Genomic DNA, 20771 nt, shown 5'->3' with positions numbered 1-20771 from the left:
ATAGGATTGAGATCAGGCCTTTGTGATGGCCACTCCAATACCTTGACTTTGTTGTCCTTAAGCCATTTTGCCACAACTTTGGAAGTATGCTTGGGGTCATTATCCATTTGGAAGACCCATTTGCGACCAAGCTTTAACTTCCTGACTGATGTCTTGAGATGTTGCTTCAATATATCAACATAATTTCCCTGCCTCATGATGCCATCTATTTTGTGAAGTGCACCAGTCCCTCCTGCAGAAAAGCACCCCCACAACATGATGCTGCCACCCCCGTTCTTCATGGTTGGGGTGGTGTTCTTCGCCTTCATCCTCCCCCTTTTTCCCTCCAAACATAACGATGGTCATTATAGCCAAACAGTTCTATTTTTCTTTCATCAGACCAGAGGACATTTCTCCAAAAAGTGTCCCCATGTGCAAGTGCAAACCATAGTCTTTCTTAGGGCGGTATTGGACAGTGGCTTCATCCTTGCTGAGCGGTCTTTCAGGTTATGTCGATATAGGACTCGTTTTACTGTGGATATAGATACTTCTGTACGTATTTCCTCCAGCATCTTCTCAAGGTCCTTTGCTGTTGTTCTGGGATTAATTGATACTTTTCGCACCAAAGTATGTTCATCTCTAGGAGACTGAACGCGTCTCCTTCCTGAGCGGTATGACAGGTCCCATGGTGTTTATACTTGCATACTATTGTTTATACAGATGAATGTGATACCTTCAATTTGGAAATTGCTCCCAAGGATGAACCAGACTTGTGGAGGTCTACATTTTGGAGGTTTCAGCTGATTTCTTTTGATTTTCCCATCATGTCAAGCAGTCACTGAGTTTGAAGGTTGGCCCTGAAATACATCCACAGGTACACCTCCAATTGACTCAAATGATGTCAATTAGCACATCAGAAGCTTCTAAAGCCATGACATAATTTTCTGTAATTTTCCAATCTGTATCAAGGCACAGTCAACTTAGTGTTTCTAAACTTCTGACCCACTGGAATTGTGATACAGTGAATTATAAGTGAAATAATCTGTCTGTTATCAATTGTTGGAAAAATGACTTGTGTCATACACAAAGTAGATGTCCTAACCGACTTGCCAAAACTATAATTTGTTAACAAGAAATTTGTGGAGTGGTTGAAAAACGAGTTTTAATGACTCCAACCTAAGTGTATGTAAACTCCCGACTTCAACTATATATCATTCAGATCTATACTAAAGAAAGGACACAACACAGGTTTTAAAGGTAATATTTTTTGGGAATGGTTTCTCTCGCATCTTCGCAATGTCGAAATTTTAACGGTATATATATATTTTTTTAACTTGTCTAATTCAAGTTGTTTATTTAAATGTATTTTGTTCCTAACACCATTCCTCCATGTTTATTGGTAAAAGCAAACATGCTAGTGAGTTAGAAATCCATTTTACAAACAGAATAAATCAAAAATACATACACTTCCTGAAAATATAAACAATAACAAATCCCAAAAAATATTCTTCCAATAAGTGTTTTACATTTTACACTACCATGTCATAGTAGCGTCCACAAGGTAGTACAAACATTGGGAGAAAATCCTCAAAGCAAATTCTGAAATCTCACTGAAGTAATAGTCCTGCCATTAGATTTCTCCTACTGAAGTTATCAAGCAAAGGCTGTTCATATGTTGCTGTGAAATATGCAATCCAAACAGGAAAAGCACATAGCAAACAAGAAGGGTACTGTGCAGTGAAAAACTACAATTTCTTATTCTCTGCATTGTCCTTCTAGAGCAGGGTTCTCCAACCCTTTTCCTGGAGAGCTACCGTCCTGTAGGTTCTCACTCCTACCTTAATCAAACCCAAATCTAATAATCAGCTGGTTGATAAGCGGAATCAGGTGTTACAGCTGGGATTGGAGTGAAATCCTACAGGAGGGTCACTCTTCACGAACAGGGTTGGAGAGCCCTGTTCTGGAGTCTGACTGGCATCCCTTTCTCACATTCCAATGGGCTTTTTATTGATCTCCAAAAAGAAACATGTTGTGACCTAACTGATATAAAATTGTCATGCTGATAAAGTTATCGCCAAGCCTCACACTGATAGGACAAGTCAAAGTCTAGAGAGGAGTCTTCCTTTCCTGTTACTCTAATCTCCTAACTTTCCCAAGAAGACTGCAAAATGAACAAGGGTCAAAATCTTATAGGGGCTACGGCAACATAACCGTTTTCAGCGCTTACATTGAATCCAATGGTTTAGTCTTGAGTTACAACAGGGTGGTTGGTCCTGGCCAAATATGAAAGCATAACACGCTACAGGGTTCAATATCTATACTTCAGGGGCATCTCTAAAGAATTTCAGCTCTCCCTCTCTTGAATAAATGTAAATACAGTATGGAAATATAGCTTTTGTTTTTCATCAATTATACAAGAGTTGATGTTAGTTAACACATTCAGAGCCACCAACATTTCTCCACTTGCAGGGCGGTATGGGGGGGGGGGGGGGGTCCTCACTCATTAACATTAGGTGCCTCGCTTATGTGGAAATGGATTTACTGCTGATGTATGTCAATTAAGATCCGAAACTGTGCATGGAAACATTACCAATCTGTAACAAATGACTGGTTATTTGACAACTCTGTCAAAACCATACATTTTCCCTTGAAGATGAATACTGGCCGAGATGAGTTGGTATGAATGTGTCTTTGATGTTATGTGAAGTGACGCCACAAGGGTTGGTTTAAACACAAACCTAGGTTAAATAAGCAGAGTAAAGTGGGACCTCTTTTCCTGACCATTTCCACATTCATTCAAATGACTAAAAATGGGGGGAAAAAGTATCAAAGTAAATCCTATTGCAAACATTTACAACATTTACAGAAGAAAATCACTCATCTCATAAAAAGTCAGCCTTCTGCTGATTACGTAAGGCAAAATTAGAGATACAAATCAAACGTTCAGTATACATTCAAACAACATTGTCTACAGAAATCCAACACGTTTGACAATAAATGACTAGCTCCTCATCCAAATATGTCTTTGGCTTTCAGATGACTAAGGGAAGATGACTTGGGAAAACAGTTGTTACACACCATCTCAAAAGTGCGTAACAGTCTTGGTGTTCATATGTACATAAAGTGGCACCACACATTTAGTCGACAACAAAATACTCAGGGGAATATCAATTGTATCTCGAAATTCAAGACGGAGGTTGTATCTAATTTGCAAGGGCATTTCAACAGGGGACTGTAAACTTAGTGACCTCTGCTGTAGACCGAGACGGTGAGATCTGTGAGGGTGTGGCCGTCCCTGGACTGAGGACCTTTGAGCCTCGAAATTATAGACAACATTAGCCAAACAAGGGAGCGAAGGAAACCATAGCTTAAATATATATAAAAATAACTAGCTATTCACAGTAGTCACAAATGTTGTGTGTTACCGATTATCTAGTAACCACATCGAAACATACATCTATTTATAATGGTTTAGATTTTTTTCTCAGAAAAAGTGAGATTTGAATAATTATTCAGATGTTTGAAGAGACAAAACAGTCTGCCTTTTCAAGCTTCAAACGTATCATTAAAGGAACTGCTTTCTCTCATGTGTTTCATTCTTCAGTCTCAAAATACTGGAAATTGCAACAACAAAAAAACAAGTGATTTCGTCAAATCGGCTTGAATTTGTTTTTAAAAAATAAAGTAATTCCCACTAAAAAGTGATACGTTCATATTGCATTCATCGCCTCCACGAACGACTCTCGTACTCATCATCCTCATCGTCGTCTTCCTCCATAAGCAGGTAGGGGCTGACTTCCTCCTGGAGGAATGAAATCAAAGAACATGCATTTTGATGTCATTAAAACATTGACTAAAAACGATCTATAATTCCGCAAAATAAATACAAAACTCACTAAATCAACCATTTTGCAATCGATAATTCGTATTAGGACACAGCTATGCTGCACTCTTATTTATATAATTTAATTCTGATTTATTAACATGACACGCTTTTCCAAAATGCCTAAATGGTAAAAAAACAGGAAATGTATGGGGAGAGAGGTATAGTAATGTACCTTATTGGCCTCATCCTTCAACGACTCCTCTTCAGGCTCTGTGGACATGGATGGAGTCTTCGGCTTGTGCCATGAAATCTGTAGAACGCGACCTTTGAACTTTGCTCCTTGGTTTGCAGCCTATAAAATGTGAAAATTATCATGAAGGGTGAAATTCAATTCAAACTTGTGTTAACTGTCTGTTATAAAGGCATCCAAATGTTACGAGCTACTGTGTGTCACATCTGCAGGACATACATTCTCTGCTTCACTCCGGGTCTTGAACGTTATGACAACGCTGGTGGCATCCTGATCATGAAGCTCCTGTATCTCACCAAATTTCTGTGACAAAGACAAGAATACCAAACAGCCGTAAGTGCCAGTGGAAACTCCTTTACACATATTCTCAGGCATTGTTTTTACTACTATAAATATTCATGCTTTGTGCCACAGGATGAGTTCTAGCTCTGACTTTCCAATGTTAAAATAAGCCATTTTGGGGGAACCATACAACTAGCTGGATAGGATAAGATGTGATTGTTGTATTTCCTTACCACAAAGTGAGGCAGCAGCTCCTCCTTCTCTTCCTGTGTGACTCCCATGATGGCGATGGCCCGGGGCCTGTGGTCCACCACCATGTGATTGCCCCCTCCTCTTCCTCCTCCTCCTCTGTGTCCCCGTCCCCTGCCCCTTCCTCGGCCTCGGCCCCTGCCCCTGACGCCTATTGGATCGTCCACCTTTCCCCGCCCGGTCGGTATCAAGCCCAACCACGTGGCCTAGGGGAACACAGCCAACAAAGTCATCAGATCCACAGCTACTCCTCAACATCACACAAAATGAGGTGCCACCTGGCACTATTAGGAGAGTACCACAGAGACAGATGTGGAAGCAAGAAAGACAGTTGTGCCACCTGGCATGTCCTCAGCAAACAGTGCCATGCAGCGTCAGTATCTAGGAAGAAAATGTAATGCCACTCAGAACAAGTGTCCCCACAGGTCTGGTATCCATCTTTAATGAGTCCAAGGGAATATGGACCAGCAGGCTGATTGTGATGGGCCTGATGTCTTGGAGCGGCAGGTAGCCTACTGGTTAAGGGCGTAGGGCCAGAAAACAAAAGATGGCTGGTTCGAATCCCCAAGCTGACTTGGTGAAAAATCTGTCTGTATCCTTGAGCAAGGTACTTAACCCTAAATGCTCCTGTAAGTCGCTCTGGATAAGAGAGTCTGCTAAATAACTCAAATGTCAAAATGGTGAACGCCAACACTCGTCCTTCCCCACCCCTCCTACTAAATGTCATCCCTCTATTTTCTTACAAGGAACACGAGCTCAAACTTTAATGAAATCAGATGCATCAATGTAGGATATGTGTTTCGTTAGTGGGTGTCCTCTGGGCTTGGTAAGTGCCTGCAGTTTAATGTGCAGAAGAGGGATAAAGCAATGCATATTTCATGGAAGCTAATTTAAGCACACCAGGCTGGGAAAGCCATGCAGAGGTGTTGCCATGAGAAGAAGAAAAACAACGAGTTTGTTGTTTAGAACCTGATCCTCTGACACCGAGGACGTGTTTTTCCTCTGGAATTGATTGTAGAATTTTGATTTTTGGGGTGTGCCGGCAATGATTTTGCCCTGGTGCAGCACCCCAGCTAAATGACTGCAGAGGAAACACTGGGCAACATATGTGACTAGCAGCAGACGAGAGAAGCTGTGTGGCAAGGCCTACGTTCACATCCAAGGTGATGTCCTGCTGCTAGCTTCAGACCATTCTTCTAAAAGGTTGCACATTTGTTGGAGTTGTCTTGTCTGCCACTACTCTTTCAGTATGCCAGAACACTGCCACATTCCAGACATGGTCATTAGTTCTAGAGAGAGGACTTCCGAAAGTATGGATACTCCGTCTACCCACCTCAACCTGTAGCTGACCCAGTTTCTGCTTCAGGTCTGTCGTGTCCTCTCCAGAACTCATCTTCTTGTGGAAATCAAGCTCTGCATCCAGAAGCTCCTTTTGTTTCTGAGGGAAAGCACAAATCAAACAGAGCCATTGATATTACATTTGGATTTCCCCAATGCATGAACTACATAGTATAAGCAAATACTGTAAATGGCGGTGATGGCGCAATTAAGTAATTACAGCCCTATATGATATGGTAGGTAGACTCACATCTATCTTGGTCTTGGACTGGGCCGTGGAGTGGGAGGCTGGGTTCATCTCATTCTGGAGCTGGGAGATCTTGTCGGTCAGATCCTTCAGAGTCTTCATAAGGTTGGCCCTCTCCTCTGGCTTCAATGTGGCCCGGTTCTTTTCAAGTCTGTTTATTAGAGCCTATAGGAGGAAGGACATGAGATTGACTAATCAGTGCTAGCAGAGTTTTCCAGGACAACACACAGGCTCTTTTGGTCTTACTGGTGTCCTTGGTTTTGATAGTGAATGGACAATGTGATGATGATCACTGCATGTGGCTTATGTGCAACTGTAAAATGGAAGGTGGTGATGGCGGTATCCTTTAAATTATTAACTACACTGAACAGAAATATCAACGCAACATGCAACAATTTCAAAGATCTGAACCGTTTATAAGGGAATCAGTCAATTGAAATAAATGAATTAGGCCCTAATCTATAGATTCACATGACTGGGAATACAGATACAATCCATTTGGAAAGTATTCAGACCCCTTTCCCTTTTCCACATTTTGTTACGTGACAGCCTTATTCTAAAATTAATTAAATCATGTTTTGCCCCTCATCAATCTACACACAATACCCCACAATGTCAAAGTGAAAACAGGCGATTTGAAATTGTAGCAAATTTATTAAAAATAAACAGAAATACCTTATTTAGATAAATATTCAGACCCTTTGCTATGAGACTCAAAATCAAGCTCAGGTGTATCCGGCTTCCATTGATCATCCTTGAGATGCTTCTACAACTTGGAGTCCACCTGTGGTCAATTCAATTGATTGGACATGATTTGGAAAGGCACATACATCTGAGCAGCTAACCGATCGCTGCAGCTGTACATAGTCTATCGGTAAATAGCCTACCCAATTTTACCTACCTCATCCCCATACTGTTTATATTTATTTACTTTTCTGCTCTTTTGCACACCAATATCTCTACTTGTACATGACCATCTGATCATTTATCACTCCAGTGTTAATCTGCAAAATTGTAATTATTCGCCTACCTCCTCATGCCTTTTGCACACAATGTATATAGACTCTTTTTTTCCTACTGTGTTATTGACTTGTTAATTGTTTACTCCATGTGAACTCTGTTGTCTGTTCACACTGCTATGCTTTATCTTGGCCAGGTCGCAGTTGCAAATGAGAACTTGTTCTCAACTAGCCTACCTGGTTAAATAAAGGTGAAATAAAAAAATAAAATAAAATACCTGTCTATATAAAAGGTTCCACTGTTGACAGTGCATGTCAGAGCAAACACCAAGGTCAGAGACAGGATTGTGTTGAGGCACAGATCTGGGGAAGGGTACCAAAACATTTATGCAGAATTGAAGGACCCCAAAAACAGTGGCCTCCATCATTCTTAAATGGAAGAAGTTTGGAACCACCAAGACTCTACCAAGACTCTTCCTAGAGCTGGCCGCTCAGCCAAACTGAGCAATCGGGTGAGAAGGGCCCAATGGTCACTCTGACAGAGCACCAGAGGTCCTCTGTGGAGATGGGAGAACCTTCCAGAATCTCTGCAGCCTCTCCACCGATCAGGCCTTTATGGTAGTGGCCAGACTAAAGCCACTCCTCAGTAAAAGGCACATGACAGCCCGCTTGGAGTTTGCCAAAAGGCACCTAAATTACTCTCGGACCATGATAAATACAATTCTCTGGTCTTATGAAACCAAGATCGAACTCTTTGGCCTGAATGTCAAGCATGGAGGAAACCTGACAACACCCCTACGGTGAAGCATGGTTGTGGCAGCATTTTGTGGAGGATGTTTTTCAGCTGTATTGACTGGGAGACGGGTCAGGATCGAGGGAAAGATGAACGGAGCAAAGTACAGAGAGATCCTTGATGAAAACCTGCTCTAGATAGTTCACCTTTAAAAAGGACAACGACCCTAAGCACACAGCCAAGACAATGCAGGAGTGGCTGTGAATGTCCTTGAGGGGAGCCCAGTCAGAGCCCGGACTTGAACCCAATCAAACATCTCTGGATAGGCTTGAAAATAGCTGTGCAGCGACGCTCCCTATCCAACCTGACAGAGCTTGAGAGGATCTGCAGAGAAGAAGGGGAGAAAGTCCCCAAATACAGGTGTGCCACGCTTGTAGCGTCATATCGAAGAAGACTCAAGGCTGTAATTGCTGCCAAAGGTACTGAGTAAAGGGTCTGAATACTTAAAAGTGATAAGTGATATTTCCCCCAAAATGTTATACATTAGCAATAAATTCTAAAAACCTGTTTTTGCTTTGTCATTATGGGGTATTGTGTGTAGATTGAGGGGGGGGGAACTATTTAATCAATTTTAGAATACGGCTGTAACGTAACAAAATGTGGAAAAATGCACTCTATGCATCTGCTGGTCAGAGATACCTTGAAAAAAAAAGTAGGGGTGTGGACCAGAAAACCAGTCAGTTTCCCTCATGCAGCGCGATACATCTCCTTTGCATAGAGTTGAATCAGAATGTTGACTGTGGCCTGTGGAATGTTGTCCCATTCGTCTTCAATGGCTGTGCGAAGTTGCTGGATATTGTCAGGAACTGGAACACGCTGTCGTACATGTCGATCCAGAGCATCCCAAACATGCTGAATGGGTGTACAGGTCCTTGCGACATGGGGCTGTGCAATATCATGCTGAAACATGAGGTGATGGCGTAGGATGAATGGCACAATGGGCCTCAGGATTTGATTACGGTCTCTGTGCATTGAAATTGCCATCCATAGAATGCAATTGTGTTCGTTGTCCGTAGCTTATGCCTGCCCATACCATAACCCCACCATGGGGCACTCTGTTCACAACGTTGGCATTAACAAATAGCACGACCACACGATGCCATACACATTGTCTGCCATCTGCGTGGTACAGTTGAAGTCGGAATTCATCTGTGTGAGAGCACACTTCTGCCAGTGGCCATTGAAGGTGAGCATTTGCCCACTGAAGTCGGCTACAACGCTGAACTTCAATCAGGTCAAGACCCCGGTGAAGCACAAAGATGAGCTTCCCTGAGACGGTTTCTGACAGTTCTTTGGAAATTCTTTGGTTGTGGAAACCCCAGTTTCATCAGCTGTCCGGGTGGCTGGTCTCAGATGATCCCGCAGGTGAATTCAGATGTGGAGGTCCTAGGCTGGCGTGGTTACACGTGGTCTGCGGTTGTGAGGCGTGTTGGAAGTACTGTCAAACTCTCTAAAACGACATTGAAGGCGGCTTATGGTAGAGAAATTAAATTAAATTCTCTGGCAACAGCTCTGGTGGACATTCCTGCAGTCAGCATGCCAATTGCACACTCCCTCAACTTGAGACACGTGGCATTGTGTTGTGTGACAAAACTGCACATTTTAGAGTGACCTTTTGTCCCCAGCACAAGGTGCACCTGTGTAATGAGCATGCCGTTTAATCAGATTATTGATATGCCACACCTGTGAGGTGGATGGATTATCTTGGTAAATGAGAAATGCTCAATAACAGGGATGTAAAATATGCTTTTTGTTCATATGGAACATTAATGAAATATTTTATTTCAGCTCATGAAACATGGGACCAACACTTCACATGTTGCGTTTATATTTTTGTTCAGTATATATGTAATATAAGCAACCATACCTTCTGGCATTCAATCTGTTTCTCAAGCATCTCCTGTTTTTTTCTCCTCATGTCCTGTTGCAACTTCAATGTCTCCTGAATGAACAAAGAACAAACCAAACAATTGATTAGAGTGGAATTTAGATTTTTGCATGAAAGGTGATGATACACTGAAGCTTATTCAAAATGCTAACAGCAAAACTGACTTGCCTGCTTCTTTTTCAAGACCTCCAGTTCTTCAAGTGCTTTGGCAGTTTTACCAAGTGACTTGGATGTTGCCTTGAGGACTGTGGACATGTAGGGTCCCTTCTGAAGGGCCCCAGAGGAGGCGAGGGGTGCCTAGGATAGAAAGAGACAAACAGACCCTTTGATTACCACCTTACGCCCTGTGTCAATCCACTCTCTTTGCCATAATTACAACACTGTGCTGCAGACATGTACAGGGTCACACTCAGACCCACAGAGCATAGGGAATTACTGCTTACTGCTGCAGTGTCCGTGCTGGGGTGCAGGGAGTCCAGTTTGCCCACGGCCACAGCCCCAACACCGTGGCAATGTTTGGGCACCGTCTTATTATTCAGCACATAGGCCCCGGGACTGTGCTGCTTTATCACCTGCTGGTTTATACAGAAAGATAGAAAGTAATGCATAGATGATGATCACTGCTGACCTGGAATTTAGAACTTCTCTGTTCAAAACCAAAACTGCTGGTTGAATGAATGAATGGTTTGACCAGCTAAGATTTTTTTTTTTTTTTGCAGTAGTCACAAGTGCGCTGTTCACCTTGTGGACGTTGGGTTGCTGTTGCCCCATGGCAGAGCTCTGGCTCGGTCCGTCCCCCTGACCCTGACCCATGCTCTGTCCCTGCTGCTGGGTGTTGGCCTCTCGGTGCCAGTACACACGGATGAAGCGGTTGTTGAGCACCGCCTCAATGCTGGAGATGGCCCGCCGTGCCTCTTCGTTGGCTGTGTACTGGATCAGAGCTGCCTCTGGGTCACCACCAAACACCACCTATTGGAGACGGGACAGGTCAAAGAAGATACAGGAAGTAGTGATATAGGCAAGCAGGTGTGTCCTTGATTACCATCGAAAGTATGTAGATGCCCCAATAATGATCTAAAAAGTTCCTGTGTTTAGTGGTACAAATGATATCAAGAAATTGTGAGTAAAGTGCTGTCGAGATAAAAAATAATTAAAAAAAAGCGAATGAAACAGTCAACTACAGTCATGTTACTCTTACCTGAATATTCACAATGGTACCAAACTTGCTGAAGTGTTCATTCAATTTGGTGATGTTGTTGAGATCTCGGGGGATTTTGCGAACTTCCAGCTTAGTGTTGACATAGTGATTCTTCTTGGGGAAGCCCCCGTGTTGGGGCTTGTTGTTGGGGAAGTTGAGTTGGTTGTTGGCCTGGTAGTTTGACCTGGAAGAGAATGACAGAAGTGAGTGACAGGGCAGAGGAGCCAATGACAGTGATCTGTGAAGCAGAGTTCGGGTCAAGTAACGAGTCATCTAAATCCAGGCTCTTACAGAGCTCAATTAAAACTGCCATTGAACTGGAATCGCTCACAACGCTGCAGTGGTGGAGGGTGGGTACTGTGAGTGTTCAGGGTGGCCCTTGTGTGTGTGTGTTCTTACTTGTCCATCCAGGGCTTTTTGGGCAGCTGGCCCTCTGTGGGCCCCAGGGGCCTCTTCCTGCTCTCCTGCTCGGTGCTGCTGTAGCGGGACACACTGCTGGGAACACTGGCCACTGCCGGCTCTGTCTGGATCACTATGTTAGCTGCTGGGAAAAGGAGAAAAGCAGTCGGTCGTAATGACACAGCTAGAATCTGGACGACAATAAGGATACGTAAAGTGATTCTAGCTGTTCGAGTTGTTTGATCATGTTCTCCAAATAAATTAACATATGGAACTCGTCTCGTGTTTCGTATTGGTTAGGAGCAGAGGAAAGGCCCAATCTAAATAACTAAAGTGACTGTGTTAAGTAAAAGGGATCGATTAATTAAAGTGGGACAGGATAGACCCACATGTGATACCTCTGGATCCCTGGCCATCTCCAGAAGTGAGGCCAATCAGGTTGGGTCTCTGGGTCTGGATGCGGGGGATGAACTGCCTGTACTGGGGTCGGCTGGCTGCAGTGATGCCTGGAGACTCTGGGTTGTAGGCCTCTGGGTCATAATTATCTGGCAACACAAGGGATGGGACACATCATTAGAAGAACTAAAACAGCATTTTACACTGTGGAGAGTGACAATTCCCAAACAGGCATATCTGTAATAACACCTACTTTAACTGTATGCATGCATGCTTACAAGGAAAACCTAAGTATAACCATACTATTGAGCTCAATATTATAAAGCCAGATTTTTCTATATAATAGGCTATGGCTTGGGACTGTCAAGAATGCATGCACTAAACTAAAACATGGAGACACCCAGAGCAAGTAAAATAAATACACACACACACACGCAGAGTTACTCTGTCAAGTGTCTGTGTTCTTTTGCCCATCTTAATCTTTTCATTGGCCAGTCTGAGATATGGCTTTTTCTTTGCCTAGAAGGCCAGCATCCCGGAGTCGCCTCTTCACTGTTGACGTTGAGACTGGTGTTTTGCGGGTACTATTTAATGAAGCTGCCAGTTGAGAACTTGTGAGGCGTCTGTTTCTCAAACTAGACACTAATGTACTTGTCCTCTTGCTCAGTTGTGCACCGGGGCCTCCCACTCTTTCTATTCGGGTTAGAGCCAGTTCGCGCTGTTCTGTGAAGGGAGTAGTACACTGCGTTGTACGAGATCTCCAGTTTCTTGGCCATTTCTCACATGGAATAGCCTTAATTTCTCAGAACAAGAATAGACCGACGAGTTTCTGGCCATTTTGAGCCTGTAATCGAACCCACAAATGCTGATGCTCCAGATACTCAACTAGTCTAAAGAAAGCCAGTTTTATTGCTTCTTTAAATCACCACAACAGTTTTCAGCTAAGCTAACATAATTGCAAAAGGGTTTTCTAATGATCAATTAGCCTTTTAAAATGATAAACTTGGATTAGCTAACACAATGTGCCATTGGAACACAGGAGTGATGGTTGCTGATAATTGGCCTCTGTACGCCTATGTAGATATTCCATTTTTTAAACATATATATATATATATATATATATATATATATATATATATATATATATATATATATATATATATATATATATTTTTTTTTTTTTTTTTAAATCTGCTGTTTCCAGCTACAACAGTCATTTACGAACAATTTTATGTTATTTTTAATGGACAAAAATGTGCTTTTCTTTCAAAAACAAGGACATTTCTAAGTGACCCCATACTTTTGAACGGTAGTGTGTGTGTGTCTGTGTTATATATATATAGAATTATAGTTTTGTATTAAGAGTAGAGAGATGGACTGCATTTCAATGAATTCATTTTCTCACGTATGTGGGCAGGATTAGTAAAATAAAGTTTGCACCTATCTAATGTGCACCTTACAGCACCAACAGTAGATTTCCAGTTCAGAAACAGTGTGACCCTCTGGTCAACATATGTTATTGCACCCTAAATAAATGACTTGATCATGCAGGCAAGGCAGTAGGACACAAAAACAAAACTAACACCACCACCCAAAAAGGAAATAATTTGCAAAACGTGAATGAACCATAAACATTTTAAACCAATATAATTTCTCTGTCTTTCCTCACTTACTACAGTCAAACTGAACAATGCCATTTGGTTCACATTGATTTGAAAGATGCTGTATTTCAAAGAAAACAAACGGACAAAAAGTAAAATAATATGGGAGCTATGCTTAAAAGTACCACTTTTCCATGCCAATTTAGATAATCATAGCTGCTTACATTCTGACTGAGAATATTGGGGGTGTAGAGAGACTGAAGAAGATGGAGGTGGTGGAGGAAGAGGAGGTGGAGGTCCCACTCCAGGCGGTCCCAGAGAGGAGGCAGAACTCGCTCCTGAGTTGTTGGGAGTATCTATCCCACTTGCTGGTATTAATGGGGGCCCTATGGGAGATACAAATCCAAGCTGAACCCAGTTAATACTAGACAAAAGCCATTTACTTAAAACTCCTGAACAGAAAAGGCTAGGTAAAGCACAGACATGCAGTATAGGGTGAGCACTAGTGAGGGTAAGACAACAACAAAGACAGCTGTTTCTCTGAGGTGCGTATCTGCACTGAACAATTTCAAAGATTTTACTGAGTTACAGTTCATATAAGAAATCAGTCAATTTAATTAAATTCATTAGGCCCTAATCTATGGATTTCACATGGCTGGGCAGTGGTGTAGCCATGGGTGGGACTTTGAGGGCATAGGCTTACCCACTTGGCAGCCAGGCCCAGCCAATCAGAATAAGTTTTTCTCCACTAAAGTGCCCTATTACAGACAGAAATAGTCCTCAGCAATGACATTGTAGGTAGCTTATGGTGGAGAAATAAATATTACATTCTCTTACAACAGCTCCGGTGGACATTCCTGCAGTCAGCATGCCAATTGCATGCTCCCTTAAAACTTGAGACATCTGTGGCATTGTGTTGTGTGACAACTGTACATTTTAAAACGGCCTTATATTGTCCCCAGCAAAAGGTGCACTTGTGTAATGATCATGCTGCTAAATCAGCTTCCGGCGGGAATGAAGCCCTCTACCTTAAACAAATGCTAACGGCTTCCTACTCAATGACGTAAACCAGTGGTTACCAACCTTTTCTGAGTCTAGATCACCTTGAGTCAAAATGCAGGTCGATTAAAAAAAATATATACTTTTTTTTTTTTTTAAACATGACTTAAAAAGACGTAAGCCTACGCAACAACCTATTAAAACAATTCTGTAGCAATGAGGTTTGTATTAGGCTATATGCAGAATACATTATCCCTCTGCATATTGGCTATGCTTGAATTGCCCTGCCAATGTTCTTCTCAAACCATTTTGAAATGATATTTTAGGTATATGATCACACTGGCAATAGATAATTTGCTGAGCATAATATTTTTTTATTTTACTGGACTGATGGCCTACATCTGATGGTCAACCTGAGGGGAGGGAGAGCGTATCAGCCTCTCACCTGATTCACCGTCCCTCCCTCCGCTGAGAAAAGGGGACAGTCTTCCAGCTGATGGCGAAACTCAAGTCGAATTAGGGAGAACGTTCAACACTTTTATAAGCCATAAAATGCTGTTGACAGTGCTGAATAACAAGTTAAACGTGAAGTTACTAATAAAAACAGCAGTGCTCTGCTGTATTCGTTGAATCTCTATCTAGTCATCGTTTTAAAAGTTTTAAAATCTCAGAGTATCAACTTTGCTGTGCGCTCAAGACTTATTTTTACAGTCTAAGAAACTGTGCAGACACGGTGATCTGAGCTATCGGATTGGCCAGCAGTTGGCCTGTAGGTGCACTTGATTTGCACTCTGGGCCTGCCGGGTAGGCAGAATTCTACCTTCAGACACATGAAACGGTTCAAAATGGTCACACTTTGACTTCCCAGCGCTAGGGCTGCTGAATCAAGTGCACCTACCGCCAACAGCATGAAGCGAATAAAAAAAGAAAGAAACTTAATTGCCAGGCTTTATCGTTGGGTTTTTTACAGAAATGTTTGGTGATCGACCGGTTGTTGACCACTGATGTAAACAAACATCCATGCATCCTAAAATGACTCTCACCACATTAGGATCTAAAGTTAGGGCCCTGGGTTTTTCCTAATCATGTGACCTGACCAGGAAAAACACTTGGCCTTAACCTATGTCAAACACAGACTGGTAAGCATTCAGGGATCAGGAGTGATGGTCGAATTGGAGACGGCATCATAGCAGAGACATGGTAAACTTACTCACCAGGAGGAGGCATAGGGAAGATGCCGTGTGGGGGCGGCTGGCCGTGTGGGGGCATGGGCATCCTGATGGCAGGGGGCGGCTCGGTCATGGGTGGCATGGCCATCCGGGCCGGCGGTGGCATTCCAGGTGGGGGAAACGGGATCATAGCGGGCAGCGTGACGTCGTCCACAATCAGAGGATCATTGCCGTGGTCAAAGGGACAGAGGTCACCACGCACACAGAAACCTTTCTCTGCGGAAGACAGAAAGGAAAAAAATCGATGAAAATTGCTTAAAAATGATCAATTACATTCTTACCAGAATTGCGCTCAGAATTGCTTTCCCCCCAGTCATATAAAAAATGACATCAGCCATAAATTAGATGCATCTACTTTGCAACCGTTTTGTTTAGAGCTCCTGATAACATCCAGGCAATTCTCTGAACCCTCAATGGTGGGGCAGAGTGAGAAATATCACTGCGCTGTTGAGACCGTTGGATAAATATAAACAGTGTCCCATTGGAGAAGCGGCTCTAAGCCTGATCTGCACTCTCAGGGGAAGGATGTTGAACCTGGGTCATTAGTGGTGCTTTAAACCAGGCTCACACTTACTGAGGTTTAGAATGCAACCAACCTACCGCATTTAATTCATAAACAAACAATTGGCTGATATTTGACTGTAAATAAATATTTGTACAATTTGACTACTGTAGACACATGAACTTAACACTCTACAGCTAAGGCTCCTAGCATATACAATGACTAGAAGGCCATCCAAGGCCACCTGCTTCAATATTGAACATCCTTTCACAAGTTTTTGCATGTACATTAGAAACTATGTTGGATATGGATGAGTTAGTCTTGTCGTTCAGTCACTAAAACCGATAAGAGATGTTCAGCTACATAAACAACAGGTCATTATTGTAAAAGAGAATGGGTTCTCAATGACTTACCTGGTTAAATCAAGGCACAAGTAAAAGCCAGATATTGTTGCTAGATTAACTGTAGGGCTAAGAGACATAGGTAACATCTAATTTCATAATATGTCTAAGATCAGAGTGAAATGAGACTATTTCAGTTGAAAAGTCTTTCTCCAGAATAACCCAGAGGTGAGCCCTTACCGTCGTAGTCGCGACAGCGGTGCTTGACTGAAGTGCTCTTGTTGAACAACTTGCCCTCCCTGTGATTGGAGTAGTAATTAGACCAGCTCTCTGTGGTGCTGTCGGGCAGGTGAGCGGGCGCTACCACGGTAACAGAGCTGGGGACAGCTTGGCCAGCAGAGGAGGGGAACGGGTGCTGCTGGGGGGTTGGCAGGAGAGGTGGCGGATGCTGGTGTTGCTGCTGTTGTTGGGTACCCAGGGACCCAGAGGTGGAGTTGAAACTCTCAGGCTCCTTCCTCTCCACTTCAAACTTTGACCTGTAATCTGTTGAACATACAGAGACACAGAGAAAAGCTTTAACCCAAAAGTCACAATGCGAACTTAACATTACTTTACACCACTGGTTCAAGGTTTAGTTTAAAAAACGTTGAAGTACTACTTAAGTAATTTTTTGGGCTAGCCATACTTGACTCCTATAATTATATATTTTTACAACTTTTAACTACACCACATACCTAAAGAAAATATTTACTTTTTACTCCCAAACATTTCCCCCGACACCCAAAAATACTCGTTACATTTCGAACGTTCATGCAGAACAGCAATATGGTCCAATTCACACACCTATCAATATAACTTGTTGTAATCCCAACTGTAGTGTGCCTGTCTGTACAAAAAAAAAAAAATTGTGTCGTCTGTTTTGCTTAATATGAAGAATTTGATGTGTAGCATTTACTTTTACTCAAGTATGACAATTTAGTACTCTTTCCACCACTGTACTTCAGTACATTTAAAACCAGATACTTTTAGATTTACTCAAGTAGTATTTTACTGGGTGACTTTCACTGGAGTCATTTTTTATTAATGTATCTTCACTTTTACTCAAGTATGACAATTGAGTACTTTTCCCACCACTGCCCAGAATTTATCATAATCTTTATTATGAGACATCCACACCACAGAGGATCTCCCCAGTACAAGTCCAATCAATAGGCTAATTTCTTGAATCTTGCCTCTTGTTGTTTTCAACCTTTTAGATTAACATTTGAAGTGAAGCAGATTTATCCATGTCCGCGCCCCTGTGAGTCTCACCTCTTCCTCTGCTGTGCTCCTTGTCCCTGCTCATGTCTCGGCTCCCACTTCGGCTGCGGCTCCTGCTGCGGCTGTAGCTGCGCCCACGAGAGTTGCCTCCGCGCCGGTCATGTCTATCGCGGTGGGAATCTGTGCTTTTACCGTGACGGTCCATGTCACGCCGCTTGCGGTCGTCTCGTCTGCGGTCATCACGGCCCCTGTGTGGTCAGGCGATCAAGGCATGTTGGTTAGTTATTTAGCAGCACTTTTTATACAGTACCAAACTTTTCATGGTAATTTGTACTACTGATGTGACTAGCATTTCAACAACAAGACCTACATTGTGTCAAAGATCATTAGACATAAGGGCCTAATCAAACCAACATCTTGACCTCCAGAGAGCATCATCACTGTCAAGAGGTGAACTCACTGGAGAGAACCAGGAAAATAACACAAACATAGATATCAGCCTTACCTTGACTCGTTGAAGTCAGAGCGGTTTCTCAGTGGACTTCTTCTCCTCCTGTTATCCCCCCTATCCTCTTCTACATTTTCAACCTTAAGATTAAGAAAATAACAATAATGAGCTATATCCCAACCATCAAAGACTGCAACATAATACAACGGAAAGGATTCTGCATGAAGCCAGTTTAACAAATGCCCTTACCTCCACAGCCTCCTGTTTTAGTACAGGGAGTTTGGTGTCCTCTTTGGGAACTTCCTTAGCAAGTGGATTACCCAAGTAGTTTTTGGTGGTCAAACATTCAAAGAGCTTATCAACAAATCCAGTGGTTTCTGTAATAGGTGAAGTATCAAGGCATAAGACTTTTATAAACATTTATCTTGAATTATTTCAGACTATCATTCAGTCACCTAAATGTTTCCACAATGGAACTACTAGTTTATGTGATGAAAAACAACACAGACATTAATGAGTTGTGTGTCCTACCTTTTTGTAAGAAGACATCCAGTTGATCTGCACAAAGTGCTTTTAGCTCTTTCTCCGTTTTGTCCTTCTTTACCAAAGCCACAACATAATTGGCTAAAGCAGAGGGGTCAGCATCACATCTGCAAAAGCAACATTACCCATATTGCTCAGAACAGGGTTTGTATCAGACAATATCTGTCAATAATCATGTGTAGCCAAGCTAAGAAAGTTGCAATGACAAGAAAGTTTGAGATTTTGAATTGAGGCAGCAGGTTAGACACTAATCTAGTTCTACCTAACATATATGTTAGCAATGACAACACACACTTATATAAACTGGGATGTCAGGCTTTCTAACTGGCTAGCTAGCTGGTTGGCTATAAATGCTAGACGTCACTACTAGCAGTGTCTAGGGGTAGCTAAGTTACCTTAGTCACTACATTTATAACTACGCCAGTCTAGTTCATTTAATATCCTAAGTTACCCATACGTCACAAGCCACACTTGCTGTGCAATAGTAATATCAATGATTATCGTTGATTGGGACGATGTTGATTGAGTTTAACTAGCCAACTTTAGTTAGCTGGTAGTCAGACAAAGTTAACTAGTTAGGTAGCTTTCCAGCTGGCTAGTTAGTTAATGTATTGCGGCAGCGACACCAAAACACATAACGTTATCTAGAATGCCTTCATGTGATTAGTGTCTACAATTTGCCCAACATACCAGATATGCAGAATGTTTAACGCCGTATAATTTACACAAACGTTCAATTGGTATTTGCACTGCCACATAGCAAGCTAGCGGTGGCGTAGCTAGTTAGCGTGCTAACTCGTGCAAGCTAGCTAGCTAAGTGTAATTTCAATTCACCACTCACATTGGCTCCAGGAGTTTTGCGAGCCACGACTTCAAAGCTTCCACATTTTCTATGATCATCGTGAAAACGGCTTAATAATACTGACTATAAGTTCAAGGTGTGTTGTGATATTCCTACTTTCATCGTCTATAAATGTATATTAAGCTTAGGCCTTTACTAATCACTTCACTTGCAGGTCGGACGAGTTGCTTTACGTTCAAACACAGGCATGGCAACATAAGGTTCATTGCTATTTTGGATCATTGGGACGTCCCAACTCTGACGTTACCCCCATTGAAATTGAAAATGTTACGGTTAGGGTTTGATAAGGGTTAAGGTAAGATTTAGGGTAGTGATTAAGGTTCAGGTTAGGGTTAGGGTTAAGGGTACGGACGTCCCAAGGATACCAGATAGCGCTAACCGCGACATAACGGGCATGTCGTAAGCCAATCTGCTGGCCAAACCAAGGGGTTGTCACTAGTTATCACAGCCACAAGGTCTACAGAAAATCGTAAACATTAATGAAAACTAAAATTAGCTTTTTGGTCTTAATTTAAGGTTAGGGTTAAGCATACGTTTAGTAGTTTTGTCAATGTTAGGTTCAAGGTTAGGTTTAAAATCAGATTTTAAGAAGACAAGTTGTATAAATAGGCGGGGTTTATCTATTTGTGGATGTGGTAACTAGTGACGACTAAACCAAGGGGTAACCATCATTCAACTTTTGTAGTAGGAAATATTTGTTTCTCTTTTGGTCCATTCAACAACAGAGCGATACGAACCTTGTTTCAGCAGGATGTTGTATCTATCTATACCTTATGTCATGCCTTATTGGAATGGATGTATTGATAATATCTGTTGGAAAAAAGTTTGGATGTTGCCACACACATCCTTACTTGTTAACAAAATTGAAGAAGTTTCCTTTAAAATGATTCATAAATATCATCCTGCCAACCACTATATGAAGAAGTTTAAGGAAAATATCAACTGAAATTGCTCCTTTTGTAATGACCACCCAGAAACAGTGTTGCATCTTTTTTTGGCATTGTATTCATGTAAGAAAACTGTGGCAAGACATAAGTAGATGTATAATTGAACACTTTTATGAAGGTCTTACACTATTGTGGGGAGATGTACTGCTTGGATTCTTTACCTACGATAGGAATAAGCTGAAACATTTTTATGTAATTCATTTCATTATTCTTTTGGCCAAATTTCATATTCACA

The 20771-nt window shown here is 42.0% G+C and overlaps 1 protein-coding gene across 8 annotated transcripts; it reads right to left on the bottom strand.

Moving 5' to 3' along the window:
- Window positions 1-1225: 1225 nt before the first annotated feature.
- Window positions 1226-19976, bottom strand: LOC110537774 (RNA-binding protein 27). 8 transcript variants are annotated; one of them, XM_021624150.3, is made up of 21 exons: window positions 19569-19946; window positions 18716-18834; window positions 18434-18561; window positions 18242-18324; window positions 17788-17984; window positions 16717-17019; window positions 15619-15849; window positions 13630-13791; window positions 11807-11953; window positions 11409-11553; window positions 11010-11193; window positions 10553-10780; window positions 10255-10386; window positions 9980-10108; window positions 9791-9865; window positions 6175-6336; window positions 5920-6024; window positions 4571-4792; window positions 4275-4358; window positions 4038-4157; window positions 1226-3781 (listed from the first exon to the last, which is right to left on the bottom strand). In XM_021624150.3, exons 1-21 carry the CDS (start codon window positions 19625-19627, stop codon window positions 3701-3703), a joined length of 3096 nt encoding a protein of 1031 aa, XP_021479825.2. In that variant the 5' UTR covers window positions 19628-19946; the 3' UTR covers window positions 1226-3700. The 8 variants fall into 8 exon arrangements, with proteins under 8 accessions (XP_021479825.2, XP_090048891.1, XP_021479827.2 ...); XM_090192765.1 differs by having other exon boundaries at window positions 10255-10383; XM_021624152.3 differs by having other exon boundaries at window positions 11409-11550.
- Window positions 19977-20771: the final 795 nt, after the last annotated feature.

Source organism: Oncorhynchus mykiss, chromosome 12, assembly GCF_057628025.1.
Source record: "Oncorhynchus mykiss isolate SJ-2025 chromosome 12, ASM5762802v1, whole genome shotgun sequence".
Classification (NCBI taxonomy): Eukaryota; Metazoa; Chordata; class Actinopteri; order Salmoniformes; family Salmonidae; genus Oncorhynchus; species Oncorhynchus mykiss.
The sequence above is the reverse complement of the archived record's forward strand: the minus strand, read 5'-3'. Positions and strand labels throughout refer to the sequence as shown.